The sequence below is a fragment of the Phocoena phocoena genome, chromosome 12 (assembly GCF_963924675.1).
Source record: "Phocoena phocoena chromosome 12, mPhoPho1.1, whole genome shotgun sequence".
Lineage (NCBI taxonomy): Eukaryota > Metazoa > Chordata > Mammalia > Artiodactyla > Phocoenidae > Phocoena > Phocoena phocoena.
Genome location: NC_089230.1, coordinates 14,178,432 through 14,203,786, shown reverse-complemented (window position 1 = coordinate 14,203,786; position 25,355 = coordinate 14,178,432). Strand labels below are relative to the sequence as shown.

Below are 25,355 nucleotides of genomic sequence, written 5' to 3'. Positions count from 1 at the left end.
AGTAATGAAGATTAAGTGAGTTCATGGGTGGAGGCCTAATCCAACAGGACTGTGGCCTTATGAGAATAGAGAGCTCTCCCCACCATAGGAGAACACAGGGAGAAGGCCAGAAAGTGAGTCCTCAGTAGAACTTGACCAAGCTGGCACCCTGATCTTGGATTTCTGGCCACCAGACCTGTGCAAAAATTAATTTCTGTTGTTCTGTGGCTTAATCCCAGTCTATGGTCTTTTGTTATGGCAGCCTGAGCTAACTAAGACAAGGCCCAGCACTTAGACATGGCCCTGGTAAACAGTAGGTAAGCAATATTTTTTGAGTGAATTGAATACATGAGTTATTCTTTGGCATGTTCATAAATATATCACTCTCTTGAGACAGTAGGATTATAACTGAGGGGGTTGGGAGAAGGGGCAAACACTGGTAAGCATGGCTAGCCTAGGGTCCTGGGTGCTGAGGGAGCCAGTTATCCAGATGAGTGTGGTCAAAATAGGAAGAAAGACCCGAAAAGGCTCAAAATGTACACATCTCCTTTTGTTTTGTTTTGTTTTGTTTTGTTTTACCATTTGAATAAGGCTGGTTCTGAAATTGGGCCAGGTTCCTGGTTAATTACCAGGTGTGTGCACGTGTGTGTGTGTGTGTGTGTGTGTGTGTACAAAGGCCCTCCTTAACAGTAGAGAGTACTATTTGAATAATAGTACTAATAGTACTTGAATTTAGGCACGATCTGGTTATTGCTCTCCACAGAGAAATAATACCCTAAGCTGGCAATGAGATTCCTCAAGTAAACAACAGATAAAGGGAGAGAGTGGGACACGGGGTAATAATAATTGGAATAATTGGAATTCTTTTACCACTCATGGTACTTATAGAGAAAGTACTTTCTAAACTGTCTTATGCCACATGCTATATAGTTAAATTACGTAAACAATTCTCTAAAAAACGTAACGTGAAAGTTACTAAATTCTATTAAGCTGGAGAATTAAATCTGAAGCACTCATTGATTCACAATAAAGAGTAGCCATTCTGCCTGGCAACGAAAAATCCAAACTATCTCCATCACGTTCTGGGTAGGAAGACAGGAAATGGCATCTGAGGTGCTGAGCTTCATTAGAATAAGGATTTGGGGTTTGATTCTTGGCTTAAAAATCATTACAATTTTTAAATTTTAGCTTTCGGAGTGGCTGTTTAAGAACACGCTAGAGAATCCTGATTTCCTTTGCTCCTCATTGACTCGTATCTTTGCAGGCTTCTGTAGCATTTGATCACGTAAAGCCTGTTATAGAAAAAGGTCCATGAATAGCGTGTTAGTAAAATTCTGTGGCCTTGAGGGAGCTGATCCCAGGGAGAGGGGTCTGACTGAAGGAAGGATAGCTCTGTACCTTGCTGACCTGTGTACCCTGCATGCCCAGCACTGGACTGTTATGTTATTGGTCGGAAATGCAGTATATTATGTTCTCCAATATGTAAGAGGTCGTGGTCCACATTTTGGGCCAGGAGGCGAAATAAATCTATGATGATAGAAATCAGAACAGTGGTTGCCTCTAGGGGTTAGGTGCTATCTAAAACAAGGCATGAAGGGAACTTTCTTGAGTGGTGGAAATACTCTATGATTTCATTAAGATGGTCATCACATGGGCATATCCAAACTTGTCAAACTGTACACATAAGATACGTGCATTTCACTGCATACAAATTTTAATTCATAAGACAAAAATCAAAGGTCAGTTGAAAAAAACTCTAGGAGCTAATCAAAAGCCCTTAAAATAAGCAGTATGAAACATTTTTTTAAAGGCAGAAATTTAAAAGGAAGTTATTTTTCTTCTACTTTAGAGAAAAATAGATGGTGTCAAATAAATGTGCAACGAAAACTCCCAAACAGAGCATTTATGATCAAAATAATAATAGTCAAGTTGAACGGGGCTGGAGCTCCATGTCTCAGACTGAAGGAACCATTTCTAGGAGAGTAAGCTACTTTGGAAATATTTCCACATTTATTTTCTTTCGTGTTTCTGTTGGAGGAATCATGTTTTTGTAAATGTAAAAAGCTTTTAATGGAGCTAGAGAAGAAACTTTGTTTGGTCACAGTATTATCTGGTTACGAACTGAAAATTCAGAGCTCTCTCGTGAACCATACTGCCAAGAATTGCAGGCTTAATCCCCAAGACTGTATGAATTTGAATTGTGACTTTATGGCCTCAGTCAGTATGAGGATACCAAGATAATTGTCTAGCAAAAACAGTTTGAAAATGGGAGAACGTTACTTGGAAAGTTAGCTTTTAGAGATGGGTTACCCAGATAGATATAATATTATTTTATCCTTTTAAGTATCTGGATGAATAAATTAGCCAATATTTGATGATCTCATATGACCAGGCACAGGGCGAGGCACTCAGAAAATACCCAAATAACTCTTTGCAGACCCTGTCCTCAAGGAACTTCTTAGCAGGATGAGGGGATAAAAGTATATATAAATAACGAATTCAAGAATGAATGTAATATTGGGTTGGCCCAACCGTTCATTTGTGTTTTTCTGTAAGCTGTTACGGAAAAACCCGACCGAACTTTTTGGGCAACCCAATACATGCATGAGAAATACCACTGGTGTTCAAAGGAGAGGAAATTACCTTTGAATAAGGAATAAAGGCATTTTCGATGTTATAGCATTTGGGGGGGGCTTTCAAAAAGGCTTTCCGCTGACAAGCCAGCAGAGTGGGGCTTGTAGGCAGAGAGAATGGCATCAGGAAAGGTTTGCGTGCTTGGAGTGTCAAGTTTTTTTTTTCTTTTGGCTGAAGCATTGGCCTCACATCACGGGGAGGTACACTAGACAGGTTATTATGGGAAGAGAGGAAGGCCTGAACGTCGGAGGAAGCTATGATCTGGATGAAGAGTAGAGCCGGGTCATGAGAAAATGGATCTCAAAGCTGTAAAAACCAAGGAAATAAAAGGCAGCAGGATCTAGGAAGAAGTGAGGGGGAGGGAGGAGGCAGATGTCCCTACAAGGCTCTTACAACAGGTAAGGTAACGAGGGGCTGCAGGAGGGCCATAGGAATGTCAGGGAGAGGGAGAAATCGCAAAGCTAGAGTAGTCAGGAGTGTGGAAGGCAAGGGAAAGACAGCCCTCAAAGAAGACTGTGAGACTTTAATCTGGGTGACTGGAGGGATAGGGATGCTTTTCACAGACTGGGGGGTTGAGAGGAACCCCATGTCTGGAGGAGAGAGAATGATGACCCATATTTTGAAGAAGCCAGCAATGCCCAGGAGACTGCTGGAAAAGTGGGTCTGGAGATGCACTCAGGGGTGGAGCTAGAGAAACAGACTTGACGCTAGTTCACCTGCAAGTGCCAGGAAGTCACAGAGCGGGGGAGTGTGAGTCTGTGCAGCAGGGAGAGGATGGAGAAGAGGAGGAAGGGAAGAGGAGGGGGCCGGGGGCAGGACTGTGAGGCTGTTTGCCAGAAGCACTAGAAGAAAATTGGCAAAAAGGTGTGGTGTCCTTTCCCACCCACTCTTATTAAGCCTGGGAGACGGCTCTTACCAGGAACAGGAAAGAGAATGCTGGAAAGAAAGTGTTCAGGAAAACTGCCTTTATTGGACATCTTGAATTAACTTTGATGGTTAGCTTCAGAATAGGCAAAGTCTATGAAGAGATGATGAGGTTCCTTATCCTTCCCATGTTCAAGGAGAATATCTGCAAAGTCCCTGTCCTCCATCCTCCCCTCCTTTCTGTCTTCTTTTTTCCTCTCCTTCCTTCCCCCATTCCTTCCTTCCCTTCCCTCTCCTCCCTTCCTGTTTTATTCTGGACTGGCCTAGTGTGTGGGTGGCCATGGCTGACCTAAAGGAGGAGTTAGGATTCACCACCATCAACAACAAAGGGTTCTGTGCTCCAATACTGCAATATTTTGGGTCTTTCAAAGCACAAAATATATATTTGCATTATGACATCATTAACATTTTTCCAACTTAAAAAAAAAGTAACTTTTAACTTCTTTCTTTGTACTGGTCTCAAGAGTCACTCATAAATCTCTTGGTAACTGCATAGAGTCCCAGGCCAGAGACTGGCCACTCCTGGCATTGTGATTAGAGTCATTTAATACCCAAGGCAGTGACTAATGTCTGGCAACAAAGGCTCCACTAGGTGTCACATGTCCTGAGACACTGGGTGACGGCCCCTAGGAGCACCTTCTTATTGTGTGTTAGCTGTATGGTCAAGAGAAAAGTTGAGAACCTGGTGGACCCATGTGGGCACCATTGAGAAATGAGAGACCCTTTCCCCATGATCAATGCCTCTAGAACCAGAAAGCCTCAAATCAGTTCAACAAAGGTACCCACCTTTGTCTTATCTTCCTATTCTGGGCTTTTAATAATATATCTTTTCATGTTTACAGAAAGCAGTCAACTGAGCTATTCATGGAAAGGTTTGTGGGTTTGGTTAACGAGGTGGAGGAATATTATGTTTCAGTTGGAAACACATCCCTAGAATGCCAAAACGTTTATTCCAAAGTCTGGTTTCCTGGTGCAATCAGAGGCAAGGCAACAGTGTGTCTGTTCAGAGACTGGGGGCTGGGGCCAGCAAGGCATTGGATCCAAGTGTATCCCAGAAGGCTTTTATTGTTAAATTATATTCTTCAGGAAAAACCGCCCGTGTCACATTCTGTAAACTTGATATCTACGCACTTTTGACTGGCATCCTATTTTAGCGTAAGCCTATGATTTACAGCAAGCCTGCTTTCCCTTCTTGCCTAGGATGGCAGCAGAAAACATGGGGCACTTCCTAGGCTTGAAGTATAAGGAGCAAAAAGGGCTGGAGTTTTGCTTCTCCCCAATCATGCTGACTTGAGTGTGCCACCTTTCTCTCCAGGAGCAGACAGCAAGCTTCTCCTCACTCCCCACGGCCATTCATCCATCTCTGTGCAGCAGCCCAGTTGCTGTGCCTGCCGGGAGGGGCTGCCAAGTGCCCTGCCTACTGGCTGCTTCCCGATTCCCTGCCGTTCCACATACAAACACAGCCCCACACGCTCTGCCTTGCTCACACACAGAGCCACAGGCACATGTGAGCACATTCTTCCCTTCATTCTCACTGTCTCAGCCCTTGACTTCTACAAGCCCATGGAACGTTTCTGGAAAGACGCTCTTGATCCAGCAGGGTAGGATTGTTTTGATTTCTCTTTGTAGCTTTAGCATTTTGAGAAAGCAACTTACCTTTCTGGCCAGTGTCTGTATCCTAGCAGGGAGACGAGGATTTGCTGTTTTCCATGGGTTTATGTGCGCATCTCCTTCTGCTTTCAGGACTTGTAAGGTTCTTTGTGTAATTTACATATAATTCGGCAGGTTCAGATTTTTAAGAGCCCTCTGAAGTGCTTTTGCATGGGTTTTAGAAAGACATTTGAAAATTGAAAGTGTGATTTACCGAAACGAAGTCATCTGTAAAAAAATTGCTTTGGAAAGTAATGGTTGCTGGCCATAAAGAGAAATATCTGTGATTCACCTAATGTGTTTTTAACCCTTTCTTTGCTTGCAATCTATAGTTACTGTTGCTGAGCTCAATTTTGGCTTCATACTAAATCAGCTGCATCTGCGTATTACCCCCAAATGGTCTGTCTGTTCTTGTAAGAATCAGGTAAAATGTGTGCTTATTAGTATAAAGATACCCCAAAATATTACTGTCAGTAATATCATCCTTGTCATTTCTATATGACACAAACATTTTGTCAAGTATTCTGTCAGGTGTTTGGTATAGCAGTTAAAGCAAAGTATCTGATGGTCATACCAGAGTTCATTAGGCTGGGGCAAAGGAAGTTTATCAAAAAGTATAAACTGTCCAAGATTATAGGTGCACAATATATTGACCATATCTTTTTAATATATACTTATATATACAATTATATACTATATAGTATATAGTAGTATATATTATGTTTTATATATATATATATAAAATGTACTTGAGCGTGTTTACTTTTTAATTCAATACAAAACTTTTTTCTATTTCTCTTTCAATCTGGATATTTGATTCTGCATATCCTAGTCCAAGTGAACCAAGAAGGTCCAATCATAGGATGAAAGAACAGAAATGTATCATTGCCTTTTAAAATTTGTTGGTTAGACCAACAGTGTAACCTAATTGCCAAAGATTTGATTAATGACCTGAGGTTATTTTTTTTTATGGTAAGGTCACGTTTCATATTCAGTTTTCTGAAGTTTTGGTTGCATAATCAGTGGAAGGCATGAAGACCCATGTCCGCCTAACGGAAGGTTTTTGTAAATCGTCATTCACATTAGAATTCCTATTGGGAGCAAGTACAGTACTGTGGTCCAGCACAAGCAGACGAGTCGGGCTGGGAGAATCTCAGAAGGTCGTGGCTGGAGGGGACCACTTTGGGAGAATTTTGAAGATGTGAGGTCGGGCAGCGCTCTCCTGCTGCAAAGCGCGGCTCTTCCTATATGTACACCTTGAATCTCCACCCCCTTCCCCCCAGATGCCTCCCATCAGTCCCGGCAGCTGCTAAATATAGCTGTCTGCATATTCAACCGCATACCCCACTCTATCTGCCGTATCTCGGTTACAGAGTGGTCCTCCCCAGGGTCATTCTATGTACACACTACATATTTCCAGCCAACGAGGAGCGTGAATCAAACAGAGAGACAAACAGAGATAGATTGGAGCCTGGCACGGGGCACATAAGGTAGCACGTTAGAGAAAGCCGGCCCCTGGATTAGTCTTCCGAGTTTGTTTTAAACCCCGTCTTCTCTGGGCCACCTTTAGGAGATCCCTCGGCTCCCCCGCCCTCCTGCAGTGAAATTCAGCCTCTATCGAGCAGCGACAAGTAAAGTAAAGTTCAGGGAAGCTGCTCTTTGGGATCGCTCCAAAACGAGCTGCGCCTGGAGTGATGTTTAAGCCAACGTCAGGGCAAGGCAACAGCCCCTGGCCGGCTTCCAGCACCTCTGTAATGCATACGAGCTCGGGAGACCGGTACTTAAAGTTGGAGACCCGAGCCCGGGAGTTGGAGGAGCGCGCTCGCGCCGGGCTGCACTTGCTCGCATCCGGCCGGCCCGCTCCATCGGACGGGCCCGCTCCCGGGGCAGGGCCGGAGCTCGCGTCGCGGCGGGACATGCGCTGCGCCGCCTCTAACCGCGGGCTGTGCTCTTCTTCCAGGTGGCCGGTCGGCTGCTGAGCCCTCTGCCGCGGGGGGAGACGGTTTGCGCCTTGCCCGCGGCCACTGACCATGACCATGACCCTGCACACCAAAGCGTCTGGCATGGCCCTGCTGCACCAGATCCAAGCCAACGAGCTGGAGCCCCTGAACCGCCCGCAGCTCAAGATCCCCCTGGAGCGGCCCCTGAGCGAGGTGTACGTGGACAGCAGCAAGCCCGCCGTGTACAACTACCCCGAGGGCGCCGCGTACGACTTCAACGCCGCGGCCGCCGCCTCCGCGCCCGTCTACGGCCAGTCGGGCCTCGCCTATGGCCCAGGGTCCGAGGCGGCCGCGTTCGGCGCCAGCGGCCTGGGGGGTTTCCCGCCGCTCAACAGCGTGTCTCCGAGCCCGCTGGTGCTCCTGCACCCGCCGCCGCAGCTCTCGCCCTTCCTGCATCCCCACGGCCAACAGGTGCCCTATTACCTGGAGAACGAGCCGAGCGGCTATGCGGTGCGCGAGGCCGGCCCTCCCGCCTTCTACAGGTACCCGCGCCGCCCGCCGCGCCACGTCGGGGTGGCCGCCGCGCGCACGGCGGCGGGAGGGAGCGGGGGGCAAGGGGCCGCGCCGCTGGGAGCTCGCGGGGCCCGCAGGCCGCGGGGCCGGGCGCCCAGCAACCCGGCCGCCGCCGGAACCGCGGACGCGCGACCCGAGGGCTAGCGCGCGGCCCGGCCCAGGGTCACGCGGGTATCTCGCGTTCGAGAGTCAAGTTCTCTGGCCTGGCGGCTTAAAAAAAAAAAAAAAAAAAAAAAAAAAAAAGCAACATTCTGTTCTCCACGCCCCCCCCCGCCCCCAGTGTCTGCGTGAGATGCAGATCCGAAACCCCGTGTGCTTCCTAACTAAACAAATATTGGAAAACTGTGCAAAGCAGAGGTTATTAGCGTGTGTGTGTGTGTGTGGGGAACACCCCAGAGCAAATAAACACAAGGTGCTCTGAGTCCCTAGAAAATGTCCCGCTTTGGTATTTAAGGCTGAAGGTGTCTGGGGCTAGCGGAGCTCAGAATTTTATTTATTTATATTATTAGTATTATTTTACAATTTTGTTTTAATGTGCTTGCAAAATTAACTTTCTCCTAGAATTTCGGGGTGGAAATATGAACGCTATGATGATGGTGATGATAATGATGGTGAAGGTGATTCCCTTGGGAAGCGATTCCTAGACTGCTTTCCTCGCCCTCCCCGTCCCACCTTGGAGGGCTGTAGGATCGACTTGCGCTGCTCAGAGGAGTAATAGAGTTCAATGGCTCTTAAGGAGTTTCTGATTTCTGAGTTACCCGGCTGAGTCCGTGTCAGGGCAGACAGAAGACTTCTGACAGCCAGAGATTTATAAGTGTCCTGTGGGTTTAACACATGCCACATCGAAGCACGAGTGTTTTGAAATACTTTCCTGACAGCTAAGTTTCATTTCTGGCCTACCAGGGAGGAGAATGCCCCAGGACTGGGGAGCAGGGTTTCAGCCCAGTTCTGTGCTTTTCCTTCAAGGGAGAAGAAGCAGTTGGTAGTTTGGGGCACTTTTGTGACTTAAGAGGCAAATGTTTTATGTCCTTATTTATTTTTGCTTGTAGAGATTATACTTTCCTTCTCCCCTCTTCCTCCCATTTTCCTTTTGACAGCGTCTCCCTTCTCTTCGTGATGGACTTGAGGAAGGCGTAGGCAGGTGGTCCGGGTGAATACCTGTGCCCTAGGTGCTGCTGGGAGGCCTCAGGGCACCCACGTGGCTGGGTGCTGAGTTAGGCACTGCCTGACTGTACACTGGTGCCTGGACTCGCCTTCCACTTTCACCCAGATCTTTCTGTATAGCAGGCTGTGGACCGATTTTCCATTCAGTGTTCTATATCGACAGATATTTGTAGCAGAAGAAATAGGAGGAAGGTGTAGGGTGGCCCCAGAGGATTGTGAAGGCAGACTCTTGGGGTATCTGAACATACTCCGCATCCTTCAGCCCCTCAAAGGACTTTAGAACATCCCACAGCCATGCAGGTCCAGCCTGAGTTATTCCTCAGAAGACAAACAATGAACAAAACTTTAAAAAGTTGGCATCTATCACGTTAATTTAACTTGTTTTAATTCAGGGTTAAAATGGAAAACAAAAAAGAATTTATTCTGCCCACTTTTAAAAAAAAAAGTGTTAGAACAAAGTATAACGATTAAGTCTAACTCAAACCTTTTAAACTCCTTGTTGTGAAGGAAGGCAGTGGTATGATGTGAATTCCATAACCTTACGGTAGACTCCAGAAACTATTTTCTTTTCCATTTAATTTTCAGTTCTTTTATTGCAAATTAATGCCACTGAATTTCAATGGGCACTAATGAGGCTGCTTCTCAGTGGATTATTTACTGCCTTGCTGATAATTACAAAGTGAGCATGGTCAAATAAAGAGGGGAATCACGTTTTATTCAAAATTGTTCATCATCTCAGTGGCAAATAATAGCGCTATAACATGCCCCATCTTAAACTTTTTGCATTAGATGATATTCAGATACTTTTAGAATAATAAAAAAAATATGGAACTTAAAAAAAATAAGGTAAAAAACTCATACACATGGGATTCTGTGTGGAAATTCAGTTTTAGAATAATTTTTTTTCCTTTGTCATTTATTTACCATAACATCCTGTCTTTTTTGTTTGAATTCTGCCTTTATTACCCAGGGAGGAAAAGAAGGCTCTGTGAAATAGAGTTATTTCAAATAGACAGATGTTACTTAATATTTTTCCCCCTCTCAGTTTTGCTGTTTGACTCTGGGTAAAAAGAACTGATTAGATTCTTTTAGGAACCTCTACTTTTCTTCAGTAGTTACCAAAAGTTTTGGGGGCCAAAAGCAATGTTTTCAAACTGCTTGTCATGACCCAGAGGATCACCAAATTAGTTTAGTGAGTCTAGAACATTTTTTTTAAAGGAATAAAATAGAAAAGAATATAATAGAAAATAGCTGAATGGGTAATATCTAATAAGGGAAGGTTTTATTTCCTGAAAATTTGTTTTAATTATACATGCTTGTTTGTGCTGGCTGTGATTAAAAATGTATTTCTTACATGGTTTGAGGTAAAGAAGTTTGAAAGCTACTGACCTGAAGTGTTATGGTCAGTAGAAAACAAAAAGTTTAGTTAAGTGGCTGGTTGTTTTATCGACACAAATCAAAAAGCAGTTTTGATTGTCTTTATTTTATTTTTCTCTTACAAATTAGCTGGTGACTTTGGGTCAGATAGATTAAGCTTTATTACTTCTGGTTCTTAACTTTTCCATTTATACAATGCTACTGTGTGGATTGCCCACTTGAATGTCCCACAGGGATGTTCAGAGAATTTATGCGAAGTTCACATCATTTAACATTAAGATGCTCTGGGTATTTTCTTCTTTTGGCCACAATATGTAGCCTTATTTATGCATGAAGAAATGTAACAGATAAAACTGCCCTGGACATAGAGTAATGGGGAAAGATTGTCACATGTACCAACAAGTTGTTATTAAAAGGGAATAAATTTGTAAATAGGCAAGCTGTGACTCTGCAAAATATGTCTTACCTAAAATGTCATGATGAAGGCAAGTGGGAGTTATCTTATCCTGGGTCCTTAGCAAGTTCAAATATCTTAGGGAGTTTGGATAAAACTGAAGATGAAAATTAATTATATCCACTATGTTTTAAAAAATTCAAATGAGGTATTTAATACTCTGTGCTGATTTCAGTTTTATTACTCAATATTCTTAAAGGCTAAATATTGCCCACTTCTCCAAAAAACTTGACCAATATACAAACCTTTTGCATCAAAGCCAAAGCCCTAGTGATTTGTCTGCTGTCTGTATGCATATATTTAGTGTCTAGTTTGTGCATTGGTGAACACTTAGAACTATTTCTCAACTTTGAGCAAGGCTCCTTCTAGGGAGAGATTCGAATGGTTAATTTTCAAGTTTTGAGTAATTCTTTCTTTGTAGTTAGGTGATATCTCAGCACCCTTTTTTCCTGTTCTTACTTTTTTCAGTCATTTAAATTGTTACTGTTTACCTGACTCTTTGTGTTGGTCTAAGAATAGTTCAAGGAGCCACATATTGCCTGGGGAATGAGTATATTTTAGGTTGAAACGGAATCACATCTTCAAACCCCATTTCATTTTCACCTACTCTATGTGGCTTGCACGTGTTTTGTAAAAAGCCCCTGAAAGGTAATTGCCACTTATTCTAACCTTCTTTCTCACACTCCGGTAATTTGGATCTCTGGATTACTTTTGTGAATATAGTTAAGATGTGACATTCATAATTTGGGAAGATTCAGGTTCAGCATTTTGGTTTCTTATTATTTTAAGGATGTAAAAGACAGGGGTAAGAAATTGACAATGACAAGAACAATAGATATCAGGAAAAACTATAAAAGATGTCAAACTTTCCGATCATGATAAGACATTAGTACTTTTGTCAAGTGAGCTAGTATATGTGAAAGCAGTACATAAGCTATACAAGCCATCGCTATTTTATTATTTTATTCACATATTAATATTTGTTCTGGTGCTTTTGTAAGCTAAAAGAAAACTGCGGGGAAGAACTGATTTAAGCGATCAGGAGTTTCACCGCAAATATAGATTGATGATAATATGAACTCATTTTCTGTGGAAGCCAAATTTAAATAAAATCTTTATTACCATCTGCAACATTTGTTTGCAGTCTGGGTTATCATAAAGAACATCTATCTTATAGATATATTTTTAAAAAAAGTCAAAACCCCGATTACGTGATAATAGTTTTATGTAAGGAAATATATGAATTTTAATTCTATTTTTTCTAAAATTCATATTCAGCACAAAAATTATAAATCTAACTCCTCCCAGTGACTTCAGTATTATTTTTAATGTAACTTTAGAAGAACCTAGTAGAGAGGGCTAAGTGTGTTCCCTTCTTCTCTAGGACACATTGACTTGATAGAGGCAAATTGCTCATTTGGTTTAATTCCAAGTCTCAGTTTGCTTATTGAAGAAAGGAAAACAGAGTGGCCACAACTGTTTAGAACCCAAATTCATACTCCAGTAAAAGATGCTATATAAATCCCCAAAATACAGCTGCTTGAACACAAACCAGCCAAAGTGAAAGTGTAAAGGATTTCATGAAAGGAGGCAGTCCATCAAAATCATCCAGCAGTTTTATTTTATATTTTAAACTCTGCTGATGAATTGACAGATAACATCATTTTAAAAAGCGGTGTGTCTGAGCTGTCCCCTACTCCATCCCTAAAACATACCCTCACAGCGTCCTCTGAAATCTGAGGACTTAAGTGGGCTGGAGGTGAAGGGAAGCACCTTTATAATATTCTTGAGCTCATGAGAGAAGAAACCATGAATGCTGAGTTCTGCACATTAGAGAATATTAGTAGGAATTATGGGGGAACACTTTGCATTAATCAACAACACTTTTAATTATATGTACATGTTTAAACCCTATTAAAAATATGAAGGCTAGAAAGGCAACTGTTTTGGTCCCAAACGACAAAATTTTATATGGTGTAGCAAAGTGATAATTGAATAAGAAGGAGTAGGGTTGACTCTTGGAAGTATTATGGTGGTGTGATGGTGGAATCCACGATGACGGTGGCTGTGGCGGCAGAGAGAAGGAAGAGGAAGAGGGTGACGGTGATGTCAGTTATGATGCTAGCAGCAAGGAGGTGTCGAAGTCAGTTGGGGTAGTATTTCTGGATGCCTATTATGTAGCCTGGAGATATCTATCCAAACAGAAATGAAAAAATTTTAATGTACTTTACTCATTTTTGTGGAGTTATAACTTACATATATAGTCAAAATTTTCAATAATAGTACTATCAATAACATGAATACCATAAATCTATTAAGTACCTCCCATTGCTATACAGAAATTAAAAAAGAAAAATCCAAACATACCTGGATTTTTTTCTTTGTTTCTCCCCTGAACTTTTTAGAGGAACACATTGAGTTCTTAGTTTGTTCCCATAACATCTTCTCCTTTAATCAAGTGTGTCGTCTTTCATGAGATAGTAGGCGACTTTGTCTTTTCATTTTCTACTTTTTGAAGCTCCAGTGAATTAGGCTTGGGAAAATTATAGTAGATCAATGAAAGTTAATAAAGTTAATTAAGAAACGTTCAGGACTGGATATTTCCCAGTGAGCCCTCGATAAACTCAGCCAGGGTCCTTCTTTTTGAGGGTTCCCCCAAAGTTGTCACCTTCAAGACGGGCCAGTGACCTCTGAGGTTTCATGTTCAGATTCTCACCTTCGGCTTGGAAGCTACAGAGCTGTCTGGCCCGAAGGCTCCGCCTCTGTGGTTGTGGTCCCATTTCTAGCCTGCATCCCTCGCCCTCATTCCCCCGTTCCCAAACAGTGGCGAGTGCAGGGACCCAGCAGCCTTCATGTGTGCATGCCAGGCACTACTTACTGGGCAGTTTTCTTGGCAACTCGATTCACGATTCACTACTCTCACATAAAGACTTGGAATTTCTTTTAAGATCCTGAAAGTAAAAGAGAATTCTCTTTTAGTTTCCTGCAACTAAATAGTGTTAGAAATAGTAATTTTGGCATTGGCATCCTTTCTCTTTCCTCCGCTGATCTTTGTTTTGATAGTCCGTTCTCCTGTTTTCTTGTTTCTTCGCTTTATTTTCTACTGTTCTTCCCTTTAAACTCTTCTTGGCTTCGTTTCGGCTATCCAGCTTTCTTTTTTCTTCTCTGTGTTAGTCACTCCATCTGTGTAGTCCCACAGTTTTCCTCCCATCTTTTCTGGTTTATTTCTTTATTGACCTCTGTTGTCTGTTATTTTAATAAAATTTGGAACAGGGCTCATCAGAGTTCCTCCCTAGCCTGGGAAGGCCAGTGGTGTAAGAATATGCCTTAATAACCCATTCACTACGTTAAAAGTGGCATTAACCACAGTAAAAGTTTCAAAAATGATTTTTTCTCGTCTTTAAGGATAGACGCTTAACAATAATTCAGGGAGAAAATTTCACTTAGTGAAATTGCTTTCGTAGCTCATTCATTCATTCATTCATTTGGCTACGTTGTTCCAAAGTGTGTAGCTCATCAAAGGCATAGATGGAATATCAAAAAAATGTGTGTTTGTATTCCTGGCAGTTAACATATCAGTGTTAGCGCAGAGCAACCAGGAGTCTTACTGCATGAGTGGGTGAAATCCTAGGGCCACAGGCTTCTGCACGTCGATTTGGTATGGAGGTGACAAAAAGTGCAGCCTTTGCTGTGGTCTCCCAGTGGCCTACTTTTCAGGAATCTGGATCTACGTGAACTTACACCATGCATTTAAAACCGACTGTGATTTCCCACTTCGTCAACAAAAACATTCCTCTTTGAACAGTCGTAGGTACATCCATGATTCATTTTACTTACTTCATGAAGGTATTTTAAGTGGTTTTCTTTTGAAGATTTTTTTTGATGTGGGCCATTTTAAAATCTTTATTGAATTTATTACAGTATTGCTTCTGTGATATGTTTTGGGTTTTTGGCCACAAGGCATGTGGGATCTTAGCTCCCCGACCAGGGATTGAACCTGCAGCCCCTGCATTGGAAGGCAAAGTCTTCTGGACCGCCAGCGAAGTCCCTAGTTTTGGTTTTTTTTGTTGTTGTTGGTAAAACTTTCACTATACAACATTGTCAGAAACATAATTGATTTTAAGGGTGCTTTATGCTAACTTGGACTCCTGCTTTTTTTTGGGGGGGGGAGTGGGGAAGACATATTTCTGTTGGATTATTTCAAGCACTTCAGAGAGAGAGAATGTACATTCTAATTTGAGTACAGGATACAATTTAGTTACAATGGGAAGGTATTTTCTTTAGTTATCTGACAAAACTTGAGAGGCCTCCAGAAGCCTCTTGGATTTCTAACAGGAGGAATCCCTGAGCACTGGTCCAAGCAGAAAGCCTGTGTTACACCACTGTATTTCTCTCAGCCCTCGGCAAAGTGCATGGCACACCAAGTCCCTAGAGGCCTGGTAGGCAGGAAGCACCAGTTACCCTGATTCCCTCTGGTCTCTTGCAGCGAGAAAGGCCAGTCAGGAAGAGACGTTTAGATGGGACTGGAAGAATGCGGGGTGTTTGCGAATACCCCTTTCTCAGGAATGAAAATGCAAAGGACTCCACTGGGCATTTCAAGTTCAGTGATTCCCAGTATTCACAGACTGCACTTTTATGAATTTGCATTTACCCGCTGACATTTTTGTAACCTTCGATCAGTACTCATCGCACTTTCTCAGTCATTCATGGTAGCACGGCCGTGCACAAAGTAGTGAAAAATTTGAGTCATCCAACATGCACGTTCCTAGCTGAGGTCAAATGAGGTGAGCTCTGCCTGCTTGTTTTATCTCTCAGACTGTAAACAAGTGTCCTGTTTGAGGTCCATTTAGTGCCACTTTGTGTGTTTTTTGCATTTTTGTCCTTTTCATTAGTGATTTTGCTGTTTAAAAAGCATAGTGCTGAAGTGCTGTCTAGTGTTCCTAAGTACAAGAATGCTGTGTTGTGACTTATGGAGAAAATACGCGTCAGATAAACTTCATTCAGCATGAGTTACAGCGCTGTTGGCCATGATTTTAATGTCAACAAGTCAACAACATATGTTAAATAAGATGTCTTTAAACAGAAACACACACACACACACACACACACACACACACACATGAAGCAAGGCTGTATATTGCTTGGTTCATAAAAATGTTACAACCACAGGCTCTCAGGAACCTAACCCTGTATTTATTTCCCCTAGGAGTGATGGTTTAGTATTCACTAATTCAGTGTTTGTGGCTTCTACTCTGTACTTCATAGAACGTAACTTGCACGTAATAAGAATTGATTGTATATAATAGAGTGATGAAAGCACGGGTTTGGGAGACCAGCAGCTTGTTTCTTGACCCTTGCCCAGTTGTGATCTCTGGCTCAACGTGCCTCAGTTTACTCAATTGTAAAATGCCAATCAAAATACGACCTACGTCTTTTGGTTGTTGGGAGGATTTTTTTTTTTTTTTTTTTTTTTTTTTTTTTTTTGCGGTACGCGGGCCTCTCACTGCTGTGGCCCCTCCCGTTGCGGAGCACAGGCTCCGGACGCACAGGCCCAGCGGCCATGGCTCACGGACCCAGCCGTTCCGCGGCATGTGGGATCCTCCCGGACCGGGGCACGAACCCGTGTCCCCTGCATCGGCAGGCGGACTCTCAACCACTGCGCCACCAGGGAAGCCCTTGGGAGGATTAAACCCAACAACAAGGATTAAATTTCAGAGATGTCAAGGGCTGAAAACACACCCAGCACGTAGCCAGCCACAATTTTTTATTACTTCTTTAGAAAGGAATTGGCAACTCTACACTGAAGAAGGTGAATATGAGAGCTCTTTAAGAGTCTGGAATGTTTGTAACTTCCCTATATTTGTTTATTTTGCCTTCAAGGGATCAACTTTAATACCCTATTGTGATTAGAAGTTAAACTTTTCCAACCTAAAGGAAGCAGGAAGCTAGTATTTTTAGAAATGCTTAGCCTATGCCAGATACTGTGCGAGCAAAACAAAACAAAGCAACTGTAATAAACTCCAAATAAATAAAAAATAAATCAATCAATAAAAAAAGAGGGAAACATTAAGTATTCTGGACCGAAGCAACTCTAGAGAGGGAAGTAGTTGAAATTGACGGAAGCAGTCTACGGAGAAGCCATGTCGTACAAGGGCAAGGAGGGAATTTCTCTGTGATTCGGAAAGAAGGACGCAGAGAGGGAAGAGGGATGGAAGCCAGCATTTATAGAGCATCTATAAAAGTGGATTTTCAACCTGGCTGCACATTAGAATCAAGGAGGATTTCAGAATCACCCAGATGATTAAAAAAACTACTGAGACCTGTGCCATATGTCGGCAGTTTGGATAACTGCCCTGGGGGTGAAGCGTGAATAAGCCATTAAGAGAACAAAACAAAACAACTCCATGGGCTTTTCTCCTGGGCAGTCCTCTGATTCGAAGTCTCCCAGCACTTCTGTACGTGTTATCACATTTAATCTTCCTGTACCTGTCTGTCACGGTGGCCCCAGGGTTTTGCTGTGTTCTGACCGCGAGGAAGACTGTTCATACCCAGGGCTGCCTGTTTTCCAAGTCTCCATTTCACTGAGCCTCTTGGGTTTCAGAAGCAGAGGGAGGAAGGAGTGCTGAGGAGAAAAATGACAGTAACGTTAATTTCTACTCATCTTTCCAAAATAACATATAAAGTAGGCGGTTGCATTGGATGTTGACTAGATACAAAGAAGGCAAATGGGAGAGTATGAGGTTGCAGACTTTTGCCACAGGATATGAAGGTGAAATTAGGAAACGACCGAAAACATGAATGCGAATACAGTTGACCCTTGAGCAACACAGGTTTGAGCTGCTTGGATCCACGCACAGGCAGATTTGTTTCAACATAGGTACTATAGTGCTACACGATATGCTGTTGGCTGAATCCACAGATGCAGAACTGGGGATACAGGAGGAACCACGGTTATGGAGGCGGGCTATAAGATATACCAGGAATATTTTTAATTAAAGTACAGTTGATATACAGCATTATGCTCATTTCAGGTGTATATACTCGGATTTTTGATTGGGCTGAGGGATGGTGCCCGTAATCCCCGTGTTCGTTCAAGAGTCAACTGTACACACCTATGCCGATTAGCGGGCATGATTTGGGTTTTTGGTAAAGGTTTAGATAATTGGAGGTCATTGAAATCCTTGAACCTTCCCCCCCAACAGGGTTCTCTTCTCTTTAGTTCTTCCGATCGTTGCCACACACCAGACTCTAGCATTGTTGATACAGCCTCTAAGTATCAGTACAATTGTTTGATTGAAGTGAGCATGGGACCCCTCTGATGTCCACACGATGTTCTAGGCCCTCCACCATGAGGCGCTATCAACCCACAGGCCCGGGGCTCTCTGGTTCTTTGTGTTTTGTGTCTGATGCTCAGCAGTTGTGATTGATGAAACCAAAGTTGCTTTTCCATAACGAGCCCAGCCCTCGTCTAAGGAGTCTGTGTTTAACATTAGAAAATGGCTAGCAAAGGTGTTAGGTGGCTGGTAGGCACATTCACAAGTTCTAGCGTTTCTGTGTTGAACAACTGTAGTTCAGAGAAATGCGGTACCAGGCATCTTCTTGCAGGTCTCAAAAACACAGAAAGAAGCTCCTTCTTAAATGCCTTTCGTGTCCTTCCCTCTTTTCTCTGCACACAGCCAATTGTCTATTATTGCTGTAATAGTTCCTTACTGATTTTGAGCTTTCAAACTCTAATTTTCCAGTTTACCTGAGCTTACTACCCAAAGTAGACATTTGATTGGGTCCTTCCTCTGTTTCAAAGCCTTCAGTGGCTTTTCACCTTCACAGAACAGATGCATATCCTATAGTGCCATGTTCAAAGCCCTTGTAATTTGATTCCAACTCATCATCTCCTGTCACTCTTGTTCAAAACCAAATTCAAGGGGCTTCCCTGGTGGCACACAGGTTAAGAGTCCGCCTGCCGACGCAGGAGACATGGGTTCGAGCCCTGGTCCAGGAAGATCCCACATGCCGTGGAGCAACTGAGCCCGTGTGCCACAACTGCTGAGCCTGTGCTCTGGGGCCCGCGAGCCACAACTACTGAAGTGCATGTGCTTAGAGCCCGTGCTCCACAACAAGAGAAGCCACCGCAATGAGAAGCCCGTGCACTGCAGCGAAGAGTAGCCCCTGCTTTCTGCAACTAGAGAAAGCCCACGCTCAACAACAAAGACCCAACACAGCCAAAAATAAATAAATTAAATAAATTTAAAAAAAAAAACAAATTTAAACGGGCACATTCCCACTTCCATTCTTCAGTCACCTCCATCTCTCACATAATATACCTTTCTTTCTTCTTGTCCCATCTGTGTTAGGCTGAGTCTGCCCAAAAGTCAAATTTCAGTTCAAATGCCACCTCCACCAGTTCAGTTCAGATGCCACCTGGCATTCTTTCAGTGTTCATTGTTTTGGGTACCTGTATTGTGGAAATCACCACAGAATGCTTTTCATTATGGTTGTGAATAGATTTGTCTCCCCCTTCTATTTAATTGTTACCAATTATTAATAACAGTAATGTTCATTCATATATTAACTCATTATTAATGAAATGATTGTTTCATTAATTTTATAGATTAATTTAGAGTAATTGTATACAGTTTATTAATTAATGTGTATATTCACTCAGTAAGTTTTATCAAATGTCAGTCATATGCTGAGTCCTGTTGTAGCTACAGAGATTGGACACCTTATGTGTCATTAAGTTGCTCATAGTTAAGTGAGGGAGCTGAAAAGTGTATAGACAATTGAAAACCAGTGGAATTAGAATGGTGATAGAGGAGGGACCCACTAGAGGCACTGAGGAGGGGCACTTAACCAGACAGAGGGCTCCCATCTACTGAGGCACAGACCCAGAAAGGTTTGATGGAGGTAGGATTTAGGCAGTCAGAGAAGGGTGGGTGAGGCTGTGAAGAGATGCTGAGTCTGATTTCCTGGTCCTCCCTAGAGTTCCAGCCCAGTTCCTTGGACAGAATGAATGCCTAATAATTTATAGAGCCAAATTGTTGAATTAACCAAAAAGAGTAAATTGTTACAAATAGGAGAAATAACTTTAATAATAGCAGTGGCTAGTATTTTTTGACCATAGTGCAGTAGGCACCTTGCTGTAAGCCTTAAATGGATGATCTTGTTGAATCCTTACATCAACCATAAGAGGCTGATACTGTTATTATTCCATTTTATGGGCAAAGAAACTAAGAGAGGGCAAGTGACTTGCCTAAGCTCACACAGCCAGTAATGGAGAAATAGGGAAGCTAAATCTAGAAGGTGAACTCTGGAACTCCAGTTTTAACCTACTATATCATGCACAAAAATTGACAGGATGTCTTCTGTCGCTGATTGATTTACTTGGCAGTTGGTTTAATTCCTTGTAATATCTTTATATTTAGTTGTGACAATACTTTCATCTTAGACTACATCCCAAGACTGCTTCTTCTAGTTTTATGGGAAATGACTATCTTTATGATGCTTGCTAAAATCATGTTTAAACATGTTTCCATTTAGTAGGGGAACGTTTTCCCTTCTGATATCGGGAGGAGCCATTAAATAAAATCCTACATAGACTTCCTGATAGCAACCTTATGCATTTCTCTGAATGTGAAACCCACCCAAGAATTTAAAATCTGGACAGAATTATAGTATTCATTTGGTCCAAACCTCTCTTTACACAAATAAAATTATAAAATCAGAGTATTTTAAATCTAGGCGGGATCTTAGGCCTGATGGATTCCCACCTCTTTATTTTCTAATTGAAGCAATTGAAGTCTTGAGAGGGGAAGTGACTTCCCCAAAGTTCCCCAGCTGGTGCGGGCAGAGCCAGAGCTAGAACCTATGTCTGTCTCCAGCCCACCACTTCCTACTTAACAGATGGAGGTGTGATCAGCCTCTGTTCACTGAGGATGTCGGGGCCGTGCCCTCCTTGCTGTAGTTCTAGCATGTAGAGTAGAAGCTCAAGCAATGTGGAATGAAGGAACGCGTGTTGCTGATCACTACGAAACTACAGTGATGGCTAAAGTGAATGCACCAGCTATACCTGTCTAGACAGGCCATGAGTTCAACTGTTGTTTGGCCCCGTGAGAATTTTTAACCTTGGTTTGACACTTCAGTTTTAAGAATCGGGGAGACTTATTTCCTATACTTAACGTTTAGATCATTTCCTCTCAGTTCTAATATCTATACAGTCAGCCCTCTGTATCCAAGTGTTCTGACTCCGAGGACTCAACCGCCCACGGAAAATATTGGGGGAAATAATTCCAGAAAGTTCCCAAAAACATAACTTGAATTTGCTGTGCATAGGCAACTATTTACTAGCATTTACATCGTATTCACAACTGTTTACGTTGTATTAGGTATTACAAATAATCTAGAGATGATTTAATGTATGTGGGAGGATGTGCATAGGTTATCTGCAAATACTATGCCATTTCATATAAGGGATTTGAGCATCCATGGATTTTAGGATTCTAGGCGGGAGTGGGGGGTGGGGAGTGTCCTGAAATTAATCCCCTTCGGATACCGAGGGACGACTCTATCTTGTTACTGTGTGTTTGGAGATTTCCTTTCTTGTTTTTCTTTTTTCTCCTCCTGGACGTAAAGGTTAGGAATTACCTTACTGGATTTCTCTGGAGACTTATCCTGATTCCTCTTAGATTTCTAAAGCAGTTGGATGCTGTTTTTATTCCATTATTACCAATGTGAAAATGGAACTTGCATTATTTCATAATAGATATTTCACCTTAGTATTGGCAAAATTAAAAAATAATTCAGTCTGTACTTGATCCAGCAGCCTCGTTACAATAGGCATTTTTTTATAACAAGGTCCCATGTTGAAAATCATGTGTCTTCTTTTGGGCTAATCACTAAACCCAGTGTTGGCTGTATACTGTTTACTATTAACTTTTTCCCCTTGTAGTTTAATACTGTTCCAGGAAATGAAATGTAAGTTTAATAAGCATGGCAATTGATGGAACCGTATGTCCCAGGTATAATTAATGTTCCTGATAAATGTGTGAAAGAAGGGCATGGCTGATGGGTTATAACTGTACTAAACCAAGATGATTTGAAGCCACTTATTCTGTAGAAATTTATATTTATAGGCTAGGATTTATAATTAAACAAAACTATACTTTTTTTTGACTTTCATTTTTTTAATGAGTTAAAGAACTGTTAGAATTGTCCATTAAAATATATGAAAAGAATGTGTTAATAACCTTACAGTTACTAATACTGTAAAGAGAGCGTGGAGGGACTAAATGCACTTTTATTAACATTTGATGACTTTTTTTCATGGAAAGGATGATTTTTATATGTGGGGAAGAACAACAGCTTGAAGTGGCAGAAGTTACTATAGATTTCTTGAGGTTGCCCTTCCCATTTCTTTTCTCTTTTGTGAAAAATTGTAGACCAAAACGTATTTTCTTCTGGTTGTGAAAATGGTATCAGTAGCCTCTCAGCAAAATGACTTTCACTAAGAAGTTGAAGACAAAACTTCCGTAGTGATATTTTGAGAGCTTTTGTCCCGCATTCTGCATTCTGGTGGTTCCTTGTAGCCCAGGGATGCTATTGATATATACAGAAAGGATGATTAAGTCAATAGTGGCTTTTTCTAAGTCAGTATTTCTCCTTGGAATATGATCATTTTAATATTCTCAAGGTATAGGCTAAAACTCTCTAATTGGATATACAGGAAGGAGAGCAGCAGCTGGCGGATGGAAAGTGAGAATGATCAGTTAATTCAAGGCCACGTGCCTCATGGTGTGGTGCTAGATCGCACCTAGCATTGAGTGAGCTTCTCTTTGGTGATCTGAGCCGTGTGAATCAGAAGGCACATTAGTATTTTAAACTCCTATATAATTTTAGTAAATGAGCGAACATTAATTTAATGTGCTATCCCATTGGCCCAATAGTTAATGCACCTTCAAAATTGCCTAATTTTGTCCAAAGCAGACTTCTGTCTCTTGACAAGAAAAGCATGGTTAAGCCTGTGGTGTAATCTTTCCCACTGTCCTGGACTCAACTCTGTCATTTCTGCCAGGCTCATGCATCTCTGTTGCCTTCTCTTAAAAGCATCATATTTAGGACTGCCCAGTAAAATAAAGGATGCTCAGGTACATTTGAATTTCAGATAAATAACAAAAAGCTCTTTTAGGATAACTATGTCCCATGTGATATTATACTAAAAGATTCTTTGTTGTTGATCTGAACTTCAACTTAACTGGGTATCTTGCATTTTTATTGGGTAAATCTGGTAGCCCCAGCCATATTGCCTGACTGTTTACTGAGCTTCATTTTTGAAGGCTGAAGGTTATGTTTTATGGCTCTCTCTTCCAGCTGGAACACAGATGTCCACCTGCCTTTTCCTACCAGGAAAGGAGGCACGCCGATGTGGAATCTGTACACTTAAACTTTTGTCACCGTTATTGATTATAATTAAGGACATAGGTTTAGAGTAAATACAGAATGACATAGCTCTTCATTCTTTACCTGAAAAGATAGGCAAAGTGCAAGGGAAAATATTACAATGTAATATTACAATATTATAATTCTATGTGAGGAGAAAATCAAAGAGTAAGGACCTAGTAAAAAGAGACCTGTCATCAGAACTCCTAGTTAGATAATTTTGTGAGTGAGTAATATACTGAGTGAACTTTTTTCTTGGTTGTTTGGGGGGAATTCTCTTATTTTTGCAGCATTCTGATTGATTTCAGAAAGTAGTTTAGAAAAATTATTCTCTGAAATGCTTTCTAGAGCGTGAAAGATTTAGAAGAAAATGTACAGCTCCTATCTAGATAGAGCATTGAACAGATCTGCACTCCCCTTAACCATTTCTTCAGTTTTTAGCACGTTGGGGTGGCTGACTCCATACAGGAGAACTTGAGCTTGGCTGTGGTGGCTTGGGAGGTGGCGTGCTGCGTGAGGGGCCTCAATGCATGGCTGCAAACGGGCTTTCAGGGATGGTGTATGGCGTGGGGGACCTCCAATACATGGATACTAGGGGGTTTGTAAAGAAGTCAAGGCTAAGGGGTGAAATACGGAGCTGCCTGGGAGTCAGTGGGATAAGTAATTGCTCCAACAGTCTTCTGAGTATAGGTCAGATAACCGTACGTGTGTAGTTTTCTAGAGGGAGATTCTCTGAAGTCTTTTTGGTGAGACCATGGGGAACAAAGTGTGAGTGAGAATTCCCAAGTCTTTGGAAACATTTCCTTTTACCCAGTCCTAACTCAAGGACATTGAAGAACTCCCAGAGCCACATGCCAAGGCATAGCTGGGGTTGGAGGGAGGGTTGGTGGGAGGAAGAGTTAGAACTCGGTTCTCAGATGCTTGGGAAACTTGTTGCTTGAGCTGGTGGCAACTGAGGCCACTGGCTAACAGCTGAGCGATTTTGCCGAAATGGATGTGAGCCAGGTTTGAACAGAGCACCGGGGACGGGAGGGTAGTAAATGGAAGTTTGGTTGGTTTGATTGTTTTCTGCTTCATAGCATGCTTATACCTTGCAGAACTACAGCAGAAGAATCAGTATTTTATATAAGAGTATTTCAGCACGAAATATAGCAAGTCATAAATACCACTTATAAGGGTAATAACAATGTATACTATTGACTTCCCTGTGACCAAGGCCAAGTCTTGTAAGAAGACTGAGCAAGTGGAGTAGTGACTGGGAAATCTGAGCCCTTTTCCTCAGAGATTTCAGATTGCTTCTGACTGCACTGTCTAGACAGAACCATGAGAGGGTACTGTCTAGAAACCGGAGGAATCTCAAGAGGCTGCTGTCCAGAAATGAGAGGCAAGTCTGCAAATGCAAAGGCTACAACATGCCAGCCTGTGCTGGGAGGCCTGAGACACTGATGTGTCCAAAGTGTAGCAGAGCAGCTGTTTTCTTTTTTTTTCTTCATTTCACAGTATTTATTAATTCAGCTTTCAAGATCAGATCATTTTAAAAATCATCTGAAAATTCTTCTCTAATAAATAACATTCCTCTAATTTACAACTGTTTTTCCAGGATACAGATGAATCAAGTCTTTTAAAAACAAATTCTGTCCGATCCTGGGATCCATTCTGGAGAGTCGCTCTGACCTCAGAAGCCCAGCCCTGACCTTCTTCTCAGCCAGGCGTCTGGGGGTGTCAGTAGTCTGAACTCCATGTGGCAGCCCTCGCGGTGGTGAGGCTACAGCGCAGGCCTTTGGTGACCTGTCTGTATTCCTCGGGTTTGGTTTTCAGGAGTGTCAGGATGTTCTGGAGGGTGTGGGGTGGCGGCATGCCCAGGGGTGGACATTATGTGATCAGGTAGTCGGTGTCGGTGGCCAGCTGCTTGGTGGAGCGCAGGGCTGGCTCAGGGATCTGGAGGATGGATCTCCTGGCTGCTTGAGACTTAGCCTCTAGAAAACTTTGCTGCGTTAACTTTGCTGACTTGCTGGGTACCACACTGGACCGTTGGTCCAAGGAGTATTTGAAATCACTGTTTGCCAGTCTGGTTTAGAGTCACCAGTGCAGCCTGTCTGACATGCCCTTACTTCACCCTGTTGATGTCGTAGGACCCCCACCTAGGTTCACTAGATGGCTGACCCAGGTTGCCCTTTCATTCGTTCATTCATTCCACAGCTGATATTTATTGGCTATCTACTCTATGC

General features: G+C 42.4%; 1 protein-coding gene across 1 annotated transcript in view; it reads left to right on the top strand.

Moving 5' to 3' along the window:
* The first annotated feature begins 5,000 nt into the window (after nucleotides 1–5,000).
* ESR1 (estrogen receptor 1) overlaps nucleotides 5,001–25,355 on the top strand; it is a 246,892-nt gene continuing 226,537 nt past the window's right edge. The window contains exons 1-2 of the mRNA XM_065888506.1: nucleotides 5,001–5,138; nucleotides 7,148–7,669. Of these exons, the coding sequence (XP_065744578.1) occupies nucleotides 7,218–7,669 (452 nt within the window). The 5' untranslated portion in view covers nucleotides 5,001–5,138; nucleotides 7,148–7,217. The remainder of the gene's footprint in view (nucleotides 5,139–7,147; nucleotides 7,670–25,355) is intronic.